Here is a 21,585-nt window from a genome sequence, read left to right on the forward strand (position 1 = left end):
AGAGCTCCAAAGGTTCAGGCCTACATTCAATTGCATAATTGTATTCCCCTAGTTAGAGTTTACTGATTAGGAATGAATAGAGGACCCAACTCAAGGCAATGAGATTGGAAAACATGTTGGTTGAGGAGTCTGGGAAAGTATTTTCTCATATTTCCATTACAAAAGTAATCTTTACTCTCTGACCTAAGGAAGTGTCTGCAAGAAATCTAACCAAGGTATTCCCTCCAAATTAGGCAAAAAATAGAAAATCTGCAACTGTCAAGCAGTTCAGGACTTTGTTAAATGACCTTATTAAACAAAGTGCAAAACTATTCTATCTCTATCTGATCTTTCTAGAGTAAGCTTTTTAAGCACCCTATCTTTATTTAGCCATAACTCTTTTAAGAACTTAATTTCTCTCAGATGTGAACAGTGATGGTCAATTAAATGACTGTCAAGAGATATAGTGACATACACTAAAAATAAAAAGTAAACTTACCCTATAACTTATACATTCTGATATAGACAAACAGCAGTTCAACCTAGACATATTTTCACATATTTCATTACATTTATATTTGGAATGGACAATTTATAGATCTAGAGTAAATTCTAGTCACCACTCTTGGGCTGACAGTATTTTCAAAAGGGCATTTTACTTAACAAAGACCATGAGGTTCTAGAAGTCAGAAGTCAAATAATTCTAAACATAAGATTTACTATACTCTAAAGTATCTACCATATTAATGCCTTGGTATCAATTCACTATTACTAATACTAAATTTACATCTTGTGACTCAGTATACATATATAATTATCTCAAGTTTTTAAAGAAAACATACCATATTCTTCTTCCCTAAACAGGTTCCAAACCCTAGTATGATAGCTAAAGAAGCAGAATCTTCTAAGACATGATTTGATAAAGGGGTTAGTAAGAAGGGGAAAAATGTAGAGAAAATAATATGGACTGAAAAGAACATTTGGGAATACATTAGGTCTTGGCAAGTGTTAATATAATGAGGATGAAAAGATTCATGACCTAGAAACAAGAGAGGAAAACAACTTTTAAAGAAATGTAAAAATGAAAAATCATCAGAATATCAACTTATTCTAAATGCACCATAAGATTCACCAAGTATTTTACTCGTTACTATCTAAATCAAGCTGACAACACTGAAAAGGATACTGAAGAAAAAACAAACTAGCTTAAATAAAGATACACAACAGTTCATTGAATAGATGTGTTAAAAACTGGCAATTTTATCAATACAACTAAAATTCTCTCATTCAGTTTATTCTTAAGCACTATATTTCAAGCACCTGCAGGTTATGAAATCAGTTCAGTTGGTCACAAACAATACCTCTTTTTTTCATGGTAACAGACTAGAAAATCAAATTAACTTATAGTTAAGTATTGTTTTGTGAGATTTTCTTTACACAGAAATACTTATGTGTATAATGGGTTATGATTTAAGAAAATAATCCTCACTGACAGTTGCAAATCAAAAATGTCTTAGAGGTTTTGTTCTCACAACTAACACTAAACTCATTTTGGGGTATAGAACAAAAGACAAGTAAACATAAAGTCTTCTGATTGGTAAGAAGGAACAACTAAAGCCCACTTTTAAGAGAAACAGATCTCTGAGCTTTCCTTAGATGCTGGTAATGGCCAAAAGTTTTGTTTTTCCAGGTGTCCTAGAATCTGAGAAAATATTCCTAGACTGTGGCTTGTTCCCATGTTGGAATCAAGGAATGACGGTTAAAAAAAAAAAAAGAGGTTTAGAGAGAGAAAAAAAAAAGCAGACTCAGGAGCTCAGGAGGAAATTAATCCTGCTAATGGGATAAAGGACTATTCTGAAATGCAGCCGGAGAATACTGGGATATTTCAGGCCTGAAGCATGCTATAACAGCATTTATTGAGCACTGGTATTTGTCAGAAACTTGAAACAGATTGTTCCAATTTCTACCACAATTCCAAAGAGAAATACTGTAATTCCTAATTTACAGTGAGAGAATCAGCTAAGAAACATTAAGTCCCCGCTTCGTTGCCTCCCTACCTTTAAGGACCATCTCGCTACTTGGCCATTCAACACTGGCAGTTCTCCAAGGCTGTGTTAGGCACTCTGTATTCACTCCCTAGGTTATTTCATCTATTCCCATCTCTTCACTATCTTCTAAATATATCTCTCCAACTTGGATGTTTTCTCTGAGGACCCATATCTAACTGCCAATTTGACATCTCTACTTTAACTCTAGAAGTTTTAACCATTTCCCAACTCCAAACCTGGCAAATTTCCAATGCTCTATGTCAGGAACAGTGTCATCACTGATAAAGATGCACAGCTAGAAACCAAAAAGATATCTTTCTTATCTCATTCATCGTATTCACCCTCCTCCCCATGCAATACATCATCAAATCTTATGAATATTAAGTCTCTCTCAAATCCATCCCATTCTACCCACTGCCAACATACTCCCACCCCATTCCAACTACTCAAAACTTTAAACATGATTCACTTAAGACTACTGAAATACGCCTACTGGTCTCTGTATCACACAACCCATACTTCACAACAAAACCAAGTAATTTCAAATCCATTCCCACTGTAATTTTAATTTACTCTTAGGCTAAATAACAATTCCTAACAGTGCTAAAAAGATCTGAGTCTAGTCCCCACTCTCAAGTTTCTACTACACTATTCTCTCTTGTAGATCAGGTGTCAGCAACCTATGGTCTAGAGGAGCAATCCAGCCTGCTGCCTAGTTTTGAAAACAACCATACTCATTCATCTATGTATTGTCCATGGCTGCTTTTGCATTACAACAGATCTGAGAAGTTACAATAAAGGCTGTATTACCTTCATAGTCTAAAATATTCATTATCTGGCTCTTACCAAAAGTTTGTCAACACTTGGCCTCAGATCAATGACTAGCCACAGTGACATCCTTTAAGAACATACCATGTTCCTTCTTACCACATGCACATCCTATTCATTCAGCATGAAATATTCTTCCATCCATCCAACCACTCTCCTAGTTAAGACCTACTCGCGATCTGACAAAATGACAAGTTTTGGGGAAGTCTTTACTCACTCTTAGACCAACATATCCCAATTCAGATTAGCCACATTTCAAGTGTTCAATACTTTCATGTGGCTTGGAAGAACAGCTCGAAGTCAGAGCTTGTGTGTTTGGGAGTTTTCTCTTCGACTGTATTGATCAAGGTCCATGTCTCTGGGCCAATACTACATTAGCTGATAGAATAAGAGTATACATCATCACCACTCCACCTCTGCCTTCTTCTTCAGAAGTGTCCTGGCTGTATATTTGGATTTACTCTTTATTCTTCCACATTTGTATCAGAATGAATGTGAAATTTTTTGAAAACCTCTGACACTTTGAATGAAACCCCACTGAATCTAGAGATGTGTCTGAAGAGCAATAACTTCTTTATGATAATATATATTCATAGATAGGAAGGCAACAGCTCCCCATATTTAGGTCTTCTTTAATGTCTTAAGGTTAAAATTTTATACTTGTTCACACAGAGCTTTGCACATGATGTTATAATTACTCTAAGGCACCTGATAATCTGCCATGCTTTTATAAATGTCTTCTCTGATTGTTTTTTCTAGTTGTTTATTGGTGATATATAGAGATGCAAATGACTTGATTATTGATCTAACATGGAGCTACTTTGCTCTTTTATTAATACTAACCATTTACCCTCCAGCTCCTTTTTGGCTTTTACATACACAATCATATCATCAACCAATAATGACAATTTTGTTTTCTCCTTTCCAATACCCATGCTTTAATTTTTTTCCTTCTTATTGCTTTAACTAGAATCTCTATATAATATTGACTGGAAGTAGTGATGGTGTATACATCTTGTCTTGTTCTTGGGTGAAAAGGGAATTGAGGAGCTCCCATTGTGGTTCTGCAGTAATGAGCCTGACTAGTAATCATGAAGATGTGGGAAAAATCCCCGGCTTCACTCAGTGGGTTAAGGATCTGGTGTTGCCATGAGCTGTGGTGTAGGTGGCAGATACGGCTCGGATCCTGCCTTGCTGTGGCCAGCAGCTACAGCTCCAATTTGACCCCTAGTCTGGGAAACTGCATATGCAGCAAGTGTAATCCTGAAAAAAAAAAAAAAGAAAAAAGAAAGAATTCATTTCCCTAATTAGGATAAGGTCTATTATAGATTTTAATTATTTGCATATTTATAGATATCTTTTTCCAAGTAAGTTCTCATCTTCATAATTTAGTAGCTTTCTCATGATTTGTTAAATTTTATCAAGTGCTTTTTATATAGTTTTATCTTTCTTTTTTGCTATTATATATCTATAATCCCTTATGTAAAACTCTTAAGATACATTTCAAATGATCATTGTGCAACTACAGATGTAATAAAAAAAAATAAAATAAAAAGAAAAATATTATAAAAGAAAAATGCAAAGCTGTGATTTTTTCATACTAGATATTAATGTCCATAAAGAAAATTCTAATAAGCCTTAATAGACAGGGTTAGAGGATACAAGTTCAATAGACTGCATGGGTTCAGAACAGGCCTCTGTCCCCAAGATGAGCCACTTAGGCTGGTGGATTTTTTTGAGCAAAGGCATCTGAGTCCCTTGGAGGTCAAGAGAAACTATGGGCCCTCACTAGAATTTAAACAGGGAATTTTTCCCAGACAAAAAGTTATTATCAGAGCTAACTTATCTAAGAAGGACCAATATCTAATTACCCAACACGTGTTCTTCTTCTTACTGTCCTGTGAATTACCCTCTTGTCCCTAAGAGCTATCTATATACTTCATTTTACCTTTCTGTCTTTGAACCTCTCATGTATGTGAGATTCCTGTATATGCAAAATAAAATTTGATTTTCCCGTTTAACAAAAATTTCAGTCAATTACCCATACTGTATAGCACAAAAAAAAAAAAAAGTCTATTAAGTAACCCCAACAAACTGTGGGTCAGTAATCTGCACTCAAGTACACTAACATACTTGCAATGACTTATACGGATATTCACTCTAAGACAAACAGTGAAAACAAGACAAACAGCAGCCTTAAATATCAGTTCAAATCAGGTCTTGCTACTAAGAACAAGGTAAATTGAATTATGCTGCCAAGTTCTAAAAAAAAAACTTTTGGTTTTCAGAGGTTACTGGATTTCAAAATTGCAGTCAAGGGTCTCTGGATCTGTATTCTATTTAGCATTTCTGCATATATACTCATAAGCAAAATAAGATTATAATTTTTCTTTCTTATATTATCCTTGACTGGTTCTGAAATTAAGACTAGATGACTTCAAATAATGAATTAAGGAATGTATTCTCCGATTCTTTTTATTTTCTGGATTTTAGAACACTGGATTGATCTGTTCCTTAAAAAGTCTCCTATAAAATTATTTAGGCCTGGTATTTTTGTGGCAAGATGTAACTACTACTTTATAATTTATTTAATAGCTACAGAATTATTCTTAGCTTTCTTGTCTAGGTAAATTATATTTTTCTAGGAGTTTAACTCTTTTAACTTTCAAATTTGTTGACATAAAATTGTTATTATCTTATTAATCTGATCTATCTTAATTATATTCCCTTTCTCATTCTCAGTGTTTATTTACACCTTGTCTTTTTATCTGATCAATCTTGCCAGATGTTTGTTTTGTCTATTTTTCTAGTCTTCTAAAATAATAATCTTTTAGCTTTGCTGATTTCTCATTTGGTCTCCATACCTCTTATCAATTTATAACTGAATGTGACAGCCTACAGAATGGGAGAAAATATTTGCAAATGATGCAACAGAGAAGGGCTTAATCTCCAAAATACATAACTTATACAACTCAACAAAAAAATAAACAACCCAATCGAAAAAATGGGCAGAAGATCCAAATAGACATATCTCCAAAGAAGACATAGAAATAGGTATTTCTCCAAAGAAGACATACGGATGACTAGTAGGCACATGAAAAGATGCACAACATCACTAATTACTAGCAAAATGAAATCAAAACTACAATGAGCTACCACCTCACACCAGTCAGAAAGGCCATCATTAATAAGTTTACAAATAACAAATTCTGGTGAGAGTGTGAAGAGAAGGGAACCCTCCACTGTTGGTGGGAATATAAGCTAGTACAACCATTATGGAAAGCAGTATGAAGGTTCCTCAGAAAACTAAAAATAGAATTACCACATGATCCAGCAATCCCACTCCTGGGCATATATCCAGGCAAAACTCTAATTCAAAAAATATATATGTACCCCAATGTTCACTGCAGCACCATTCAAGATAGCCAAGACATGGAAATAACCTAAATGTCCATCAACAGATGACCTAGATTAAGAAGATGTGATACATACAAAGCTACAGGAATCAAGACAGTGTGGTACTGGTACCAAAACAGACATACAGACCAATGGAACAGAATAGAGAACCCAGAAATAAATCCAGACATCTATGGTCAATTAATCTTTGACAAAAGAGGCAAGAGTATCAGATTGGATTAGGAAGATGTGGTATATATAAACAATGGAATACTACTTGGCCATAAAAAAGAACAAAAAATAATGCCATCTGCAGCAATATGGATGGAACTAGAGACTTTCATACCAAGTGAATAAGTGAGAAAGAGAAAGACAAATACCATATGGTATCACTTATGTCTAGAATCTAATATATGGCACAAATGAACCTTTCCACAGAAAAGAAAATCATGGACATGGACAACAGACTTGTGGTTGCTAAAGGAGACAGGGAGGGAGTGGGATGGATGGGGAATTTGGGGTTAATAGATGCAAACTATTGCCTTTGGAATGGATAAGCAATGAGATCCTGCTTTATAGCACTGGGAACTATATCTAGTCACTTATGATAGAGCATGATAATGTGAGAAAAAAGAATGTATACATATGTGTGTGACTGGCTCATCTTGCTGTACAGTAGAAAATTGACAGAACACTGTAAACCAGCTATAATGGAAACAATAAAAATCATTATAAAATTTAAAAAAGCAAGATTTTTTTTCCTGCACCACAGTTTGAAATTGCTGATCTAGATTATAAGTCCAATCTTGAATTTTCACTTTGATTCAGATACAGAAAAAATTCAAAGACTACATTTTAAAATTATGCAACATTTCCCTTTATCTATACAGGCTATGCCTTCTAGTCTGTACTTTTTCAAAATCAAAATTCTAGAATTTCCCAATCTTAAAAAAAGAACATGTGGTATATATATGCAGTGGAATACTACTAAGCCATAAAAGGGAACAAAATAATGCCATTCACAGCAACATGGATGCAATCAGAGATTATCATACCAAGTGAAGTAAGTCAGAAAGAGAAAGACAAGTACCATATGATATCATTTATATGTGGAATCTAAAATATGGTACAAATGAATATGGTGCAAATCAGAAACAGACTCACAGCCACAGAGAATAGACTTGTGGTTGCCAAGGGGGAAGGGGAGTGCAATGGACTGGGAGTTTGGGGTTAGTAAATGCAAACTATTACATTTAGAATGGATAAACAAAGTCCTACTGTGCAGCACTGGAACTATATCCAATCTGCTGGGATAGACCATGATGGAAAAGAATAAAAAAAAAAAAAAAATACACACACACACACACAACTGCATCACTTTGCTGACAGCAGAAACTGGCACAACACTGTAAATCAACTATTTTTTAATTAAGAAAATTTTTTTAAAACCTCAAATATCAGCCTGCTAGCTAGACTACCTAATGCCAGTCTCCTCCCTACTTGGAATCTGAAGTCCAACACAATTTCCTTATGCTTAGGCTCTACCTTTGGATTTAAACTAGCTCTTCGTTTTAGTAGCCTCTTTATAAATACAGTAATATTTCAAGATATCCTGAACTGGGACAGTTTCCTAACATATCTAACTTGTTTAGTCACAATTCAATGCCTTTGTACAAATGACTTTCTCCACCTAAAATAGCTGTCTTCCTTCCTCGAATCCAATCAAAATACTCAAAACTGATGATTTACCTTTTTCATGAAATTTTGGGAAACTAACCCTATGGTGATCTCTCATCTTGTATTCCCTTTATATTTGAACAATACTATCACAAAATAGTGTAGATACTTTTTTATTTAACCGATTTACCACATGCCGAGTACTTACATCTAAATAATATGAACTTATTTCCTATAGCAGCCCTGGGAAGTATGATTATATTCAATTTCCTAGAAGGGGGTACGAGGAAGTTACATAGCTACAGAGCTAGTAAACTGATTCAAATCCTAGCAATCCGGCTCTAAACCAGGTGCTCTTAACTATTATTACACTTTGCTTCCTTAAATTGCTCCAGTAGGACTTTTCTAACCCTGACCAATCAGAGGGTACTGTCTTTCAAACTAACATTTAAGCTTTCTAAAGGATGCACATATTCCATTTTTTATATCCTTCGACAGCTTTTTGTACAGACTTAAGCATTTACCAGGTTTTTAGTGAATGCCTACAGAACTGACACAGAAGACAACTTATTAAGTCCAACTTACATTATGAAAATAATTTTTGGGCTAAGCTGCATTTAAATGCTCCAGCCTTCCTATAATGCTTAAAGGACAAATACCACGAAAAACTATTAAATAAATGATTACCCTTGGATAGACCCAAGGCATTTCACTGTTCATACACAAATAAAAAGCCCTAAAATATAACTGCAGCACAAAACACCTATGAAACTACACTGTAACCTGTTTTATCTTTTTAAGATCAGAGGTCCAAACATTTAAGTGACTCCAGATATTATAGCATATGAATCTAAAATTTAAATCAATGTTATACAGGCATATCTTGGAGATACTGAGGGTCCAGTCCCAGACCACCACAACAAAGCAAATTATCAAGATTAAGTCAATCACATAAATTTTGTGGTTTCCTAGTACATATAAATGTTATGTACACTAAACAACAGTCTATTAAAGTATGCAAAAGCGTTGTTAAAAAAAAATGTATGCCCCTTAATTTAAAAATATTTATCGCTAAAATATGCTAACCATCATTTAATCCTTTTGCAATAGTAACATCAAAAATCACTGATCACCGTAACAAACATAGCAATAATTAAAATGTTGGGAATACTGCAAGAGTTGCCAAAACGTAACACAGAGACAAGAAGTAAGCAAACGCTATTGGAAAAATGGTGCTGGTGAAGACTTGCTTGTTCAATTTGTTTTTAAAAAAAAAAGGTAGAATCTGAGAAGTACAATAAAGCAAAGTGCAATAAAACAAAGTATGCTCATATATCAAATTAATACTGAGAAACTGCTAAGTCAGAAGGGAAGAGAGATGCTTAGACAAACAAAAAACGAAATCACTCTATATCTGAGTTTCTGTTTAGAGAAGACATGTATTCACCTAGAACTTTTATGCTGAAGAATATGAAGTCAAACTTCTACTCCAAATAAGATAAAACACAAGTAAACAAAATGTAATAAAACAGCTGACAAAAATTAATCTGCCCTCACAAAATATTCAGAAAAATTTTAAAAGCTGTTAATTATATTTACTGAATGACATAAAGAAGCCTAAGTTCTCACTGATGTCAAATCCATTATCTTCAAAAAAATATTTTTAAAGTCAAAAGCAAACATCTTTACAAAATGTTACTAACCATAAATTAAACTTACCTTTTTATCTTCTTTTACTTTGTGGGTTTTCTTCTTCAATTTCTTATCATCTAACTCCTGGTCTGAAGTGATTGCAGGATTATCAATACCACCTTTCCAAGTTTCAACAGGAGAAAGAAGCGGATCTTCTTCGCTTCCACGATGTCTTCCTTTTCTCTTTGTTTTAGAAGTGGGGAAAGCCTCATCATCACTTGCATCTGAATGTGTTCTTCTGTAGTATGACTTGGCTTTACTAAACAGGGTCTTAGATTTATACTTGTATTTTGAAGGCCTCCGTTCCCCATGACTTTTTGAGGTTCTATCAGAAAATCCATTTTCTTCATCTCCTTGGGTGTTATTTACAAATGAGTTTCGAATTTTAATAATGCGATTCTGGCTATCATCTGGAACAACATATATCTCATCAGAATAGCCCTTCTGTTTGAAAATTGTGTCAATGGGTTCCGAATAGTTATCTGAAGGATCCATATCTTCAGGATGTGCCAAAGGCACCCGAGAAGTCTGTTTTCTTGGATTTTTACCAATACCAGCTTCAATTGTTTTTAAAAGGTTTGGATCCAATTTTTTCACGTTTGTCTTAGGTACAACTGGTTTAGGTTTAATAGGTGGAGGCACTTTATGGTTGCGTTCATGGTCATGACAGTTTGGGGTGCTGTGAATAGGATATTCATTTCCTTCCAAATCTAATCTGTATCTGGAACGGTCACTAGGTGTTGGAAGCAACTGCACATCATCCCCAATTGGACTATAAGGAGGTGGTGCTTCTGTATCATCATCTGAATCAGGGTAGTTGTTATAGGGAAAACAGTCTCTGGGAGATGGTAGGAAAACATCCTCACTTTGATGGGTTGATTCCCTTGTATTATCAGATAAATAGGAATTTTCTATCATATTTTTTTTCTCAAGAACATCACTGAAAAACAGCGTAAAGACCTCAGTTTGCCGATGATACTGAGATAAAGAATACAGTGCTGTAAATTTAGCAGTGATCTCAGTTGCGATGTGTTCTCCTTCAGTCATTAACTCCTTGATGGCCTCATTTTCAAAAAAGTCAGCTTGGCTGTCAGTAACTGCCACCAGTTGTACAGGAATAGTGTCCTGAACTTCTGAAAGAAATGCTCGAAGCATTCCCATTGATGCTTTTCGTTTGGCAGAATAAACTAATATATACCCATGAACAAGTTCATCTTTCCTCACTCCAATTGAGGAATGATATGATAATATTGTGATCTGTATTCGTCTCCTTTTTTCACCAATGATTTTATCAAGCATTAGAGAATTATTCTGTCCAGCTTGAGCAGCACTACAAGAATGAGAATCGAGGAAGGGTGAAAGAATAAGATCCACACTAAATGGATCACCACACATGGCACACATGACAATTCTCAAGTCAGCTTCTGATACATCCTTATTGGTGGGAACTGGGCTCACCACATCTAAATTATGTTTAACTGATTCTAATACTCCTCTTAGAGCTTGCTTTATTTGGGTTTCATTAAATTTACGAGGATATGTACCAGCAGGTACATCTACAAAAGGACACTGTAACTTGTTTGCCAACTGTTGCCCTTGGTGCCTGAGAATTGGTAGATTCTTGCTAATAGAATCTCTCTGATTAGCAAGAATTAATGTAAATGGAAGGTTAGCCATATACTTATCTTTTCTGATCTGAGAAGCTTCAGTTCTTATTTTTCCAATAAATTCCCCAATAAAATTCAGTGACTCAATGGAATTAAATACACAGAAGCACCCATGTGGTTTAAAGGCAGCAGTCCACAACTGACTTAAAAAGTAAGGCGACTTGGCATCAACTGGCCGAAGATCTAGTTCATAAATTTTTCCATCTAAGGTATACTCATCATCAGTGGATTGTGTCCTTATTTCATTTGCTAGTTCTTGGGCAAGGCCATCCTTCCCTAAAATGAAAAGGTTAACTTTATCTATATTGGTACTATCATGATACAAACGTAAGCGGCCATGATCCACCTGTAAAAGACTACTAGTGAGTAACTGTTCCACTTTAATGTCTGTGCAGTTTTGGCCACTAAGACATGTTTCTTTAGTAGGATGATAAACAAATCCTATATGTTTAAGTAGAAGAGATTCCCTATCAGGTGCAAGTTTCTGTAAAGCTTTATATCTAGGTTCTTCACTCAAAACTGTATGAATTTCACTCATTTTATCTGAACTAGGTGTTGCATTAAGATCTAAATCATAAAAAAGTTCAGAATGCTCAAAAAGCATTTCCTGAAACTCTTCTTTGGCTTTTTCAACTATTTCTCGCTGATGCCTACCATACACCTCTTTACTGTCAGTCTCAGTGATATACTTGAAGGCTTCATCCTCCATAACAAAGCACATAACTTCTTCCCAGGGTTGCCCAGGTGAAATGAACTGAATTTTTTCCAAAGTCTTCTTGAATTTTTCCTTCATTTCTACCCTCCTCTTCTCTGATATTAGATGTTGTACATGGTTCTGATAGACTTTTTCAGCTTCTAAAGTGCTCAGGAGGTCAAACGGGATCCGTCTATCATTAATTTTGTCTATATGGTCAGTTTCATCCCAGGGTGTTTTTTCTAGCACCACAAAACATAACTGAAAATCCGATCTCTTTTCCATTAATTTCAAAGCTTCTGACCAATTCAAATGTTCAATTTCTTCTAGATTTGGCAAAAGAGTGTTAAAAGCTCTTGGTAAAGTATTTATATATTCTTCTCTCCTTTTTCTTATATGTTCCTGTTTAAGTTGTTCTATATGTTTTGAGAATGTATTTCTGGCCTTTCTTGTTCCCTCTAAGTTGATGTATTCTTCATAATCAGGATGATTTTTTAATTTGTTACTAACAGTTTTCCAAGTTGCATGATAATCTCTCACAGTTTGCACAAGTTTTTCAAACTTATCTGTTGCTGTGACAACAAGTTGTCTCTGTGTTTTATAAGCATCCAGATAGGGAATAATTTTAGGCTTGCCACGAGTCTTATCCAACATTTGTACCAGTGCAGCAAAACATGTCTCAATGTTGACATTAAATCTTGCTGATGTTTCCACTACAAGAAGGTTCTTTTTGTTTGAAGCAAATGCCTGAACTTCTCTCAGATAATGATCCACACATTCATCACATTTAGTTGCTGCTATTATTACAGGTTTTTTCGATTTTGATAGTTGGACAAAAAGGTTATTCACAAATTTAAGTTGATCATCAAACTTCCTATTGCATCCCTGACTTACGTCAATGCACAATAAAAATCCATCTACACTGAGCTTCCCTTCAGGCATTTGCTTCTGTTCAAAGTCTTGCTCCAAGCCTAGCTGATCAGTGCAAATATACATTAGCTTTTCTGCTGACTGCAACTTAGAAGCAGCTGCACGTTTTATATATGGTTGCAAATTCGTACTCCGATGAGGCAAGAAAGTCTGGTCATCAATGAACTCAGTCTGTTCAATGACATGAATTCTGCATTCTACTCCATCTTCACCACTTTGTGTTATGTCACCCCAATACAGAAAATGATCATTGTTTACTACTCGTCCTCCAAAGTCAATGGTGCTAAGCACAGAAGTATGCTCTGGATAATATTCATCTGCTTTTGAGCGTACAAATCTATTGCACAAACAAGACTTTCCAACTCCACAGTTACCTTTGTCTTTTTCAGTCCCAGAGAGTCCAACTACACTGATAGTATAGGATGGGGGGCGAGGCTCTTTGTTTTTTGCCATCATAACTCTCTTGTCATGTCTCTATATTCATAAAGATAACCAGATATACTTCTCATTCTGAAAATAAAATAATCTCAAAATACAGATCCCAAATTTCAGAACTGTATTTGGTTCTTTGTATTTCCCTCATTTCTGTGCAGAAAGGTCTTCAAGATTGTATGGATCATCTTCCTAGAAAGAGGAAAAAAGGAGACATCTTAATCCTGAACTCATGTTGAATTATGTACATATTAAAAATGTTCATAACAAAGCATCAGGCAAGTTAACAATGCTACATGTATTTTAAGAAATCACCAAAGACAGTTGATGATTTACTGTTACAAATGAAAGATGACCTCAAAATTTAAGGCAAATCCAACAATTAAAACAACTAAATACAAATTTTAATGTGATATCACAAACTTTACAATAAACCCCTATTAACCAAATGTGCATTTTGTTTCTATTCCTTCCTATGAGTTTGAGGAAACTAGTCCTTTCCCCTCCCTCAATTTTCCTGCCTTCTCTGACTAGAGGCTATTTTTGATGATAACTAAAACATAATAGTTGCCTTAACAACTCCCTTTCAATTTTAAAAACCCATCTGCTTTCTATCACATGGTTCCTCAAAATTTGTTTCCTAAACCATAATTTCATATGAATTTAGCAAAATTTTAGAATTTAAAAAAATCTTCAATAAGTTTCAACACACTCCTGTGAAATCTATCAAATTTTACAACCAAAACCAATTAAAGATATCCATATACTTAAATAAGGAAACAGAAATAAATGAACAGTTAAGAAAAATAATGATGGTATTTAACTAGATCAATGGCTTCCCAAACTATCTAAAGTAAAGGCTAAATTTCAATTTCATATCTGGAAGTCAATTTTTAAAAACACTATGTGAGTTCCCACTGTGGTACAGTGGAAACAAATCCAACTAGTATCCATGAGGACTCGGGTTCAATCCCTGGCCTCACTTAGTGGGTCAGGGATCTGGCACTGCTGTGAGCTGCGGTGCGGGTCGCAGATGTGGCTTGGATCCTGTGTTGCTGTTGCTGTTGCTGTGGCTGTGGTGTAAGCCAGCAGCTGCAGCTCTGAATCGTCCCCTAGCCTGGGAACTTCCATATGCCAAAGGTGCAGCCCTAAAAAGCAAAATAAATAAATAAACAAACACACTATGAATGAGATCTTTAAAAAAAAAATCTAGGCCCCAATTTCTTATTAGGCTCAAGAGATATAAAAGCTGAAGAATTTTAAGATTACATGTTTGAGACAATCTTTTAGAATTATTTGATACACCAGCAACATCAACCTTTAAGAACCGCAAATAATTTAATTTAGATTATTTGTGTGGAAGCAATGAATCAGACTTATAAAGGTTTTATTTAGGGATTCCTCACATTCTTTTGAGGTTGAATTAAAAGCAATTCATCATTTCTACCACATAAAAATCTCACAAGGAAAATATCCAATCATGTACATCAAAATATGTGAAAATTATCTTCAATCCAGACAAAAATAAAAGAATATAAAGACTATTAGAAAAAAATAAGTTTAAAAAAAAAAACAACCCACTACCTGCCCCATATAAACAGCATTTCCACTACCCTCAAAACTACACCTATTTACTTATTTCTTTTTTTTATTTTGTCTTTTTTGCCATTTCTTGGGCCGCTCCCGTGGCATATGGAGGTTCCCAGGCTAGGGGTCTAATCATAGCTGTAGCCACCGGCCTACACCAGAGCCACAGCAACACAGGATCCGAGCCTCGTCTGCAACCTACACCACAGCTCATGGCAACGCTGGATCCTTAACCCACTGAGCAAGGCCAGGGATTGAACCCGCAACCTCATGGTTCCTAGTCGGATTCGTTAAACACTGCGCCACCACGGGAACTCACCTATTTAGATTATACTCCAAATGTCTATGCTAACAACTAATGGTAGAGAGAGATAGTTCTTATAATTTAAAATTCTATTATTTCTAGTATAATAATAATTAAAAATAAAATTTCAGATTTATTCTTATTTTAAGTTTATCCTATCAGCCTCAACCAAATATTAACAATATCAGAGCATGAAAATGTGAGAATAAGAATATATATATGTATGTGTGACTGGGTCACGTTGCTGTACAGTAGAAAACTGACAGGACACTGTAAACAAGGTATGATGGAAAAAAATAAAAATTGTTAAAAAAAATATTTTAACAATATCAGCCATGTGATATTTAAGCAAAATACTCTGCTGGCCTAAGCCACAGTCACAGCAACATAGGATCCAAGCTGTGTCTGCGACCTACACCACAGTTCACTACAACGCTAGATCCCCAACCCACTAAGCAAGGCCAGGGACTGAACCCACAGCCTCATGGATACTAGTCAGATTCATTTCCAATGCACCACAATGGAAAACTCCTCAGCTCGCTTTCATAATAAATAAAATATGACCATGTTGAGAAGCAACATTAGTAGAAAACCATGGATAAATAGAACTGATTTCAAATTTCACTCATATTACTTACTAATTTGATCATAGTAAAGCCCTAACCCTCTTGAAACATGGTTCTCCCATCTATAAAATGGGCTGATGGGAGTTCCCTTTGTAGCTCAGCAGTTAACGAACCTGACTAGGATCCATGAGGATGTGGGTTTGTTCGATCCCTGGCCTTACTCAGTGGGTTAAGGATCTGGTATTGCTGTGAGCTGCAGTGTAGGCAGTAGACACAGCTTGGACTCCCTGTTGCTGTGGTTGTGGTGTAGGCTGGCAGCTGTAGCTCCGACTGATCCCTAGCTTGGGAACTTCCATATGCTGCAGGTGTGGCCCTAAAAAGCAAAAAAAAGGTGGGGGGGGGCTGCCTATCTATACAAAATTTTTTTTTAATGTTAAGTGTCTAGCAAATAGAAAATGCTTAATAAATATTAGTTCTGGGTTTTTTGTTTTTTCTTTCTTTTTAGGGCCACATCTGTGGCATATGGAAGTTCTCAGGCTAGGGGTCAGGTCAGAGCTACAACTGCCAGCCTACACCACAGCCACAGCAACGCAGGATCCGAGCTGTATCTGCGACCAACACCACAGCTCACACCATGATGGATCCTTAATCCACTGAGCAAAGCCAGGGATCAAACCTGCAAACTTATGGTTCCTAGTCGGATTCCACTGCACCACAAAGGGAACTCTCTTAGCTCTGTTTTTTAAATTTGATTCTTGGAAACAAGGAAGCTGTTCAAGATTTATAAAAAATGATGTAATCAGACTGGTGACTTAAGTATTTACCTGGGAGCAGTATATATAATAACCAGCAGTGTAAGAAATTAAGGAATCCCACCCAATCCTATTAACTCTTATGAAGTAAGTTTTTAAAAATCTTAATGTGATCAAATTGTATATTTTCACTTAGCACTAAGTTTAACATTCTTTACCTAAACTGCATAAAAGAACAATTAGACTACTTTATGGATATTTACCAAAAAGAAAACAGTGATATAATTGGATAACAAAACTGTAACAATGATTAAAAGGGAAATCAGTTTGTGAAAATAGCAGTGATTCCATAACTAACAATTAAGAAAAAAATTTAAAACAGTAGAATGCAAGGTCTATCCTTCTATCTCACTAGATAAGCAAAAAACTGCAAAAGATATCCTTTTAAATGTATATCAAAAGAAAACATAACTAATTAAACACTGGAAATACATACAGGTTTTTATTATCTTCAGTAAACAAACATTTACTCTGAAAACTAAGAGTAGTTCAAAGAAGAGTTAAGACTGTCCCCTGCTCTGCAGCTTGAGACACAAAGTTATTAACAGAAATATCAACAATTCAATGTCGTATGAACCTGAAAAATTACAGAAAATTTTCAACTACAAATCTAATCCTTGTCATAACAGCCACATCTTCACTAATATTTTTTACATATACTTATCCAAACACATTAAAAGATTAATTTCTGCTCTCCTAGGGAATAAACCTCAAAAGCCTGAGATACTTCTCTAACCAAAGTTAAAAAGAGTAGAAACAAAAACACTATCGCAAAATGAGTTTTATAATTTCAGAAAGAAAAAGACCTTAAAAGTAAAGGAATATGAGTACAGGCATGAAGTCATTACCCTTTCATTGATCACTGAAAACTGGAAGGCTTTTCATCTAACAGAGAAATAAAACTCAATATATTGAGCATAATTTTAATACTGAGGCCTCAATAATCCTAATTAATTTGTTAGTAGCAGTTTCTACACTGCGAATATTAAAGTGTAAATTAAAAATAAGGTGGCTCTGGAGTTCTCATTGTGGTTCCGACATAGTGTCTGTGAGGAGGCAGGTTCAATCCCTGGCCTCACTCAGTGGGTTAAGGATCTGGCGTTGCCACAAGCCGTGGTGTAGGTTGCAGATGTGGCCTGGATCTGGCATTGCCAGGGCTGTGGTGTAGGCTGGCAGCTCCAGCTCCAATTCAACCCCTAGGCCTAGCAACTTCCATATGCCACATGTGAGGCCTTTATTAAAAAAAAAAAAAAAAAAAAAAAAAAAAAAAAAAAAAAAAAAGGTAGTTTTGTGTGACATTTATGTGAATTTCCACACCAAATTCACTGTAAACTACCAATTAGACAGTGAGGAACATCCATGTCCTCCTTTCTAACAATGCTCTCATGCAGGCTACCTGTTGGTATTCTGAAGTCAGATCCACAACTTATGTCATGGATCACCATATAGTGATTTTCACATTCTGGTGGGAAAATTTACATAGGGGTGGGAAAGAATGCTACGCAAATAAATAGTTGCTCTCTCCTTCCAACTCTTCATCAGAGCAGTGCCTTCTTTATCTTATTTATAGGTTTACTTAACTCAGAAACTTTAGTTTAAAAGGGTTTTCAGGAGTTCCTTGGCAGCCCAGCAAGGTTAAGAATCCGGTGTTGTCACTACTGTAGCTCTGGTTACTACTGTGGCGTGGGTTCGATCCCTAGCCTGGGAACTTCTGCATGCAGCCCCCCCAACCCCACAAGAGTGCTTTCAGATTTTTAAGTTTGAGAAATCCTACACTAGAAAAAATTGTCATTACCTTGTCCTCAAAAAGATTTTGCCATTTGTTTGGGTGAGTATGGCATTACCACCTCATGGGACAAAGACAGCTCTCATGAGATTGGCTATAATAGGTTATTAGGAAATTTACTTTCAGACACTTGGATAGTTTATACATACATTAATTATTCACTGGCCCTCAATATCCAAGTCAAAATTGCCCTCCATTAGCTAACCAATGTAATTTTTCTTCTGTGGTGAGAAAAAAAGAATGCCTTCTGTTTTTTTGTGTGTTCCCACTAATAAACTGATGGCCAATGTCTATATGGCTGTTTCATTTGAAAATTCCTTTCAAATATGTTTAATGGTAATATATGACTATGTCAATCCATACATCTTATTTTTGATATAGCCTTATTTTCATATAATCTATTTTCTCATAACATCTAGTATCATGCTTATTTTTGCTCAAGAAATCAAGACAAAAGCAACAATTACCTACTCGAATTTGTAAGGTTATGACGAGTCTCTTAATGACCAATCTTATACTCTCTTAAGCATTAATGATGCTTTTAATAATCTGCAACACAGTTTCTCATTCTGCCTTTAAGATTACCTTATAAAAATTTTACTCCAAAAAACATTTAGATTAAGTATCCCTTACAGAAATTAATGACTATAATTTTGAGTGGAATTATCCTACATTTGCAGAAATGAAGCAGCTATCGCTACAACTAAGTTTTCTAAGACATTTAAAGCCATTCAAACTTAACATGCTCTTTTCAAAGGAGTTTCAATAACATGAAATGGCTTTCTGCCAAAAACAATTTTTTTTTAAGTTCTACAAAGACTGTAAGAAACTGAAAAGGTTCTTAGTAATTCTGCATTTAAACTAATTTTCTTTGTTTTGTATCTTTTTACCAACTGTTGCACTCATTAATAAAAGATACACTTTTAAAAATACTTTACACTTTTATTATACTGTGTCAGGAAACTCCTAACAGCCCTATCTTCAAGATACATCCAGAATTTATTGCTTTACACTACCTTTATTGCTATAACTCTGATCTCTAGCTCTGGATTATTCTAAAGCCTTCTTTCTAAACTAATTTCTCTGCTTCCACTCCTGCTCCCAGTCCTCAGTCTGTTCATAGAGCAGCCAGAATATTCCCTTTAAAACGTAGGTCAGTGTCTATCGTTCTTTTGATTGAAACTCTCCAGTGGCTCCTAAAGTAAAAGAACCAAGCCCTTTCAAAGGCTTACTACGAAATCTACCTTTCCAACCCCTACTTTTTTGTTGTTGTTGATCCCAGGCTAGGGGTCATGTCGGAGCTATAGCCACGGAGCTATAGCCACCGGCCTATGTCAGAGCCACAGCAACGCTGGATCTGAGCCGTGTCTGCAACCTACACCACAGCTCACGGCAACACCAGATCCCTAACCCACTCAGCAAGGCCAGGGAACGAACCCGAAACCTCATGGTTCCTAGTCGGATTCATTAACCACTGAGCCACAAGGGGAACTCCCTAACCCCTACTTTCTAACCTACCCTCAAACTACTCTCTCCATTCTCATTTGATTCCAGTCAGTGAGCAACACTGAATTGTTGCTCAACAAGCTAAACATGTTCCTATCTTCGCACTTACTCTTCCTAATACTCTCCAAATTCCCCCTTGCTTATTCTTTATCCTAACTATACAACTTACTTCTATATTATTTGTCATTTACTCTATCCGTCTTCCCACTCCATTCCAGATTTTATACAGATATAAAAAGGTACAAATCTGTTTATTCCATCATCAGATCCAAGAACCTAGAAAAGTTACTCAATAATTGCATGAATCCTAGTAAATATTAAAGTCAAATGTTCTTAATTCTGTGGTTATAAAAAAAAAGTAAAGACGTTAGGTTAATTAAATAAGCACTGTGATTTGTTAATCTAAAGATTTTCTAAAGATATTCATGGAGGAAATATACATATACTCAAGGACCCCAAATTTTTTCCTCAAAAATTAAGTCCTCAGAATACTGACTACCTATGATCCATTAAGTAACAGGCATGCCTCAGAGGTACTGCAGGTTTGGTTCCAGGCCTCCACAAGAAAGCAAATATCACAATAAAGCTAGTCACATGAATTTTTTGGTTTTTCACTACATATGAAAGTTATGTTTATACTATACTGTAATCTATTAAGTGTGCAATACTATTATGTCTTTAAAAATGTATGTAACTTAAAAATGCTATTGGACTTGTTCTACACAGGATTGCTAAAAAACTTACAATGTGTAAAAAAAACGCAGTATCTGCAAAGTGCAGTAAAATGAAGTGTGCCTGTATTCAGCCAAAATAATCATCTAATTTTAATTTTTGACACAAAATTTTTTAAATCACAAATATTTATTATAGGAATCACATTTCAAAGAACTAATTACACAAAAGAAGCAGCTTTATAATTACATGCACCATCTTCTTTAAGTCAAATAAGATAACATCCCTTAAACAGAAGACAGATCCAAGCCCAAAGATTATTATGTATCCCACAATCTTAGGAACTTAGCCAGAATAGTTTGAGAATAAAAACATCAACTGTATACTAAGAGAATATGGCTTAATACTGTCTTAAAATGTTACTTTTCTTAATGTTGCTAATTCTCAATGACAAATTCATGCTGTAAAAAATTAGAAGAGGAAATGAAAAAGCCATTTTAACATATGAGATAGTTAAGTAATTAAATAATGTTAACACCTGTAGAAGAGTCAATCATATTCTGAATTTTCTTTGACCAAGTCTGTATCACATAAGCACACAATCTAAAGGTTGAAAGGAAGGCTAAAGTCATCATTCCTATGAATTAGTCTTTATGGATCTTGGTAGGATTCAGGATAAATTGTTAGGATGGAGTTTTGTTTTTGTTTTACCATACTCTCAGCACTCAGATCAGTGCCTGACACACAATGGGTGCTCAAGTATTTGATGAATGAATGAATCGATCTCCAGTCTCAGATCCAAAACCACTGGACAATCTTGAAGTCACATTTGTAGTCACAATTAACAAAAATCACATGCTATTATAGGTCTATTAAGGTCTAGCATAGTAGAATATTCTAATATTAAAAAAGTCCAATTTCCCCCAAGACCTTTAGTCTGCTCATTAACAAAAATTATGGGTTTGTAAATGTTAAACCTGAAGGATACTTCCAGAAGGATATCAGTAAG

General features: G+C 35.2%; 1 protein-coding gene across 12 annotated transcripts in view; it reads right to left on the minus strand.

The window, feature by feature from the left end:
- The window catches only part of ARHGAP5 (Rho GTPase activating protein 5), a 137,317-nt gene that overhangs the window by 72,529 nt on the left and 43,203 nt on the right, over positions 1 to 21,585 (minus strand). For all 12 annotated transcript variants that reach the window (XR_014810661.1, XR_014810660.1, XR_014810659.1 and 9 more), the window contains exon 2: positions 9,648 to 13,535. Coding sequence is in view for 9 of the 12 variants with exons in the window: in XM_084968995.1 (XP_084825121.1) it covers positions 9,648 to 13,367 (3,720 nt within the window). In the remaining 3 variants the exon portion in view is untranslated. The remainder of the gene's footprint in view (positions 1 to 9,647; positions 13,536 to 21,585) is intronic.

This window comes from Sus scrofa, chromosome 7, assembly GCF_054392235.1.
Source record: "Sus scrofa isolate SSC_HxYL_T2T_F1_AM1 chromosome 7, Sscrofa_HxYL_maternal_Yorkshire_Landrace_v2.0, whole genome shotgun sequence".
Taxonomy (NCBI): domain Eukaryota; kingdom Metazoa; phylum Chordata; class Mammalia; order Artiodactyla; family Suidae; genus Sus; species Sus scrofa.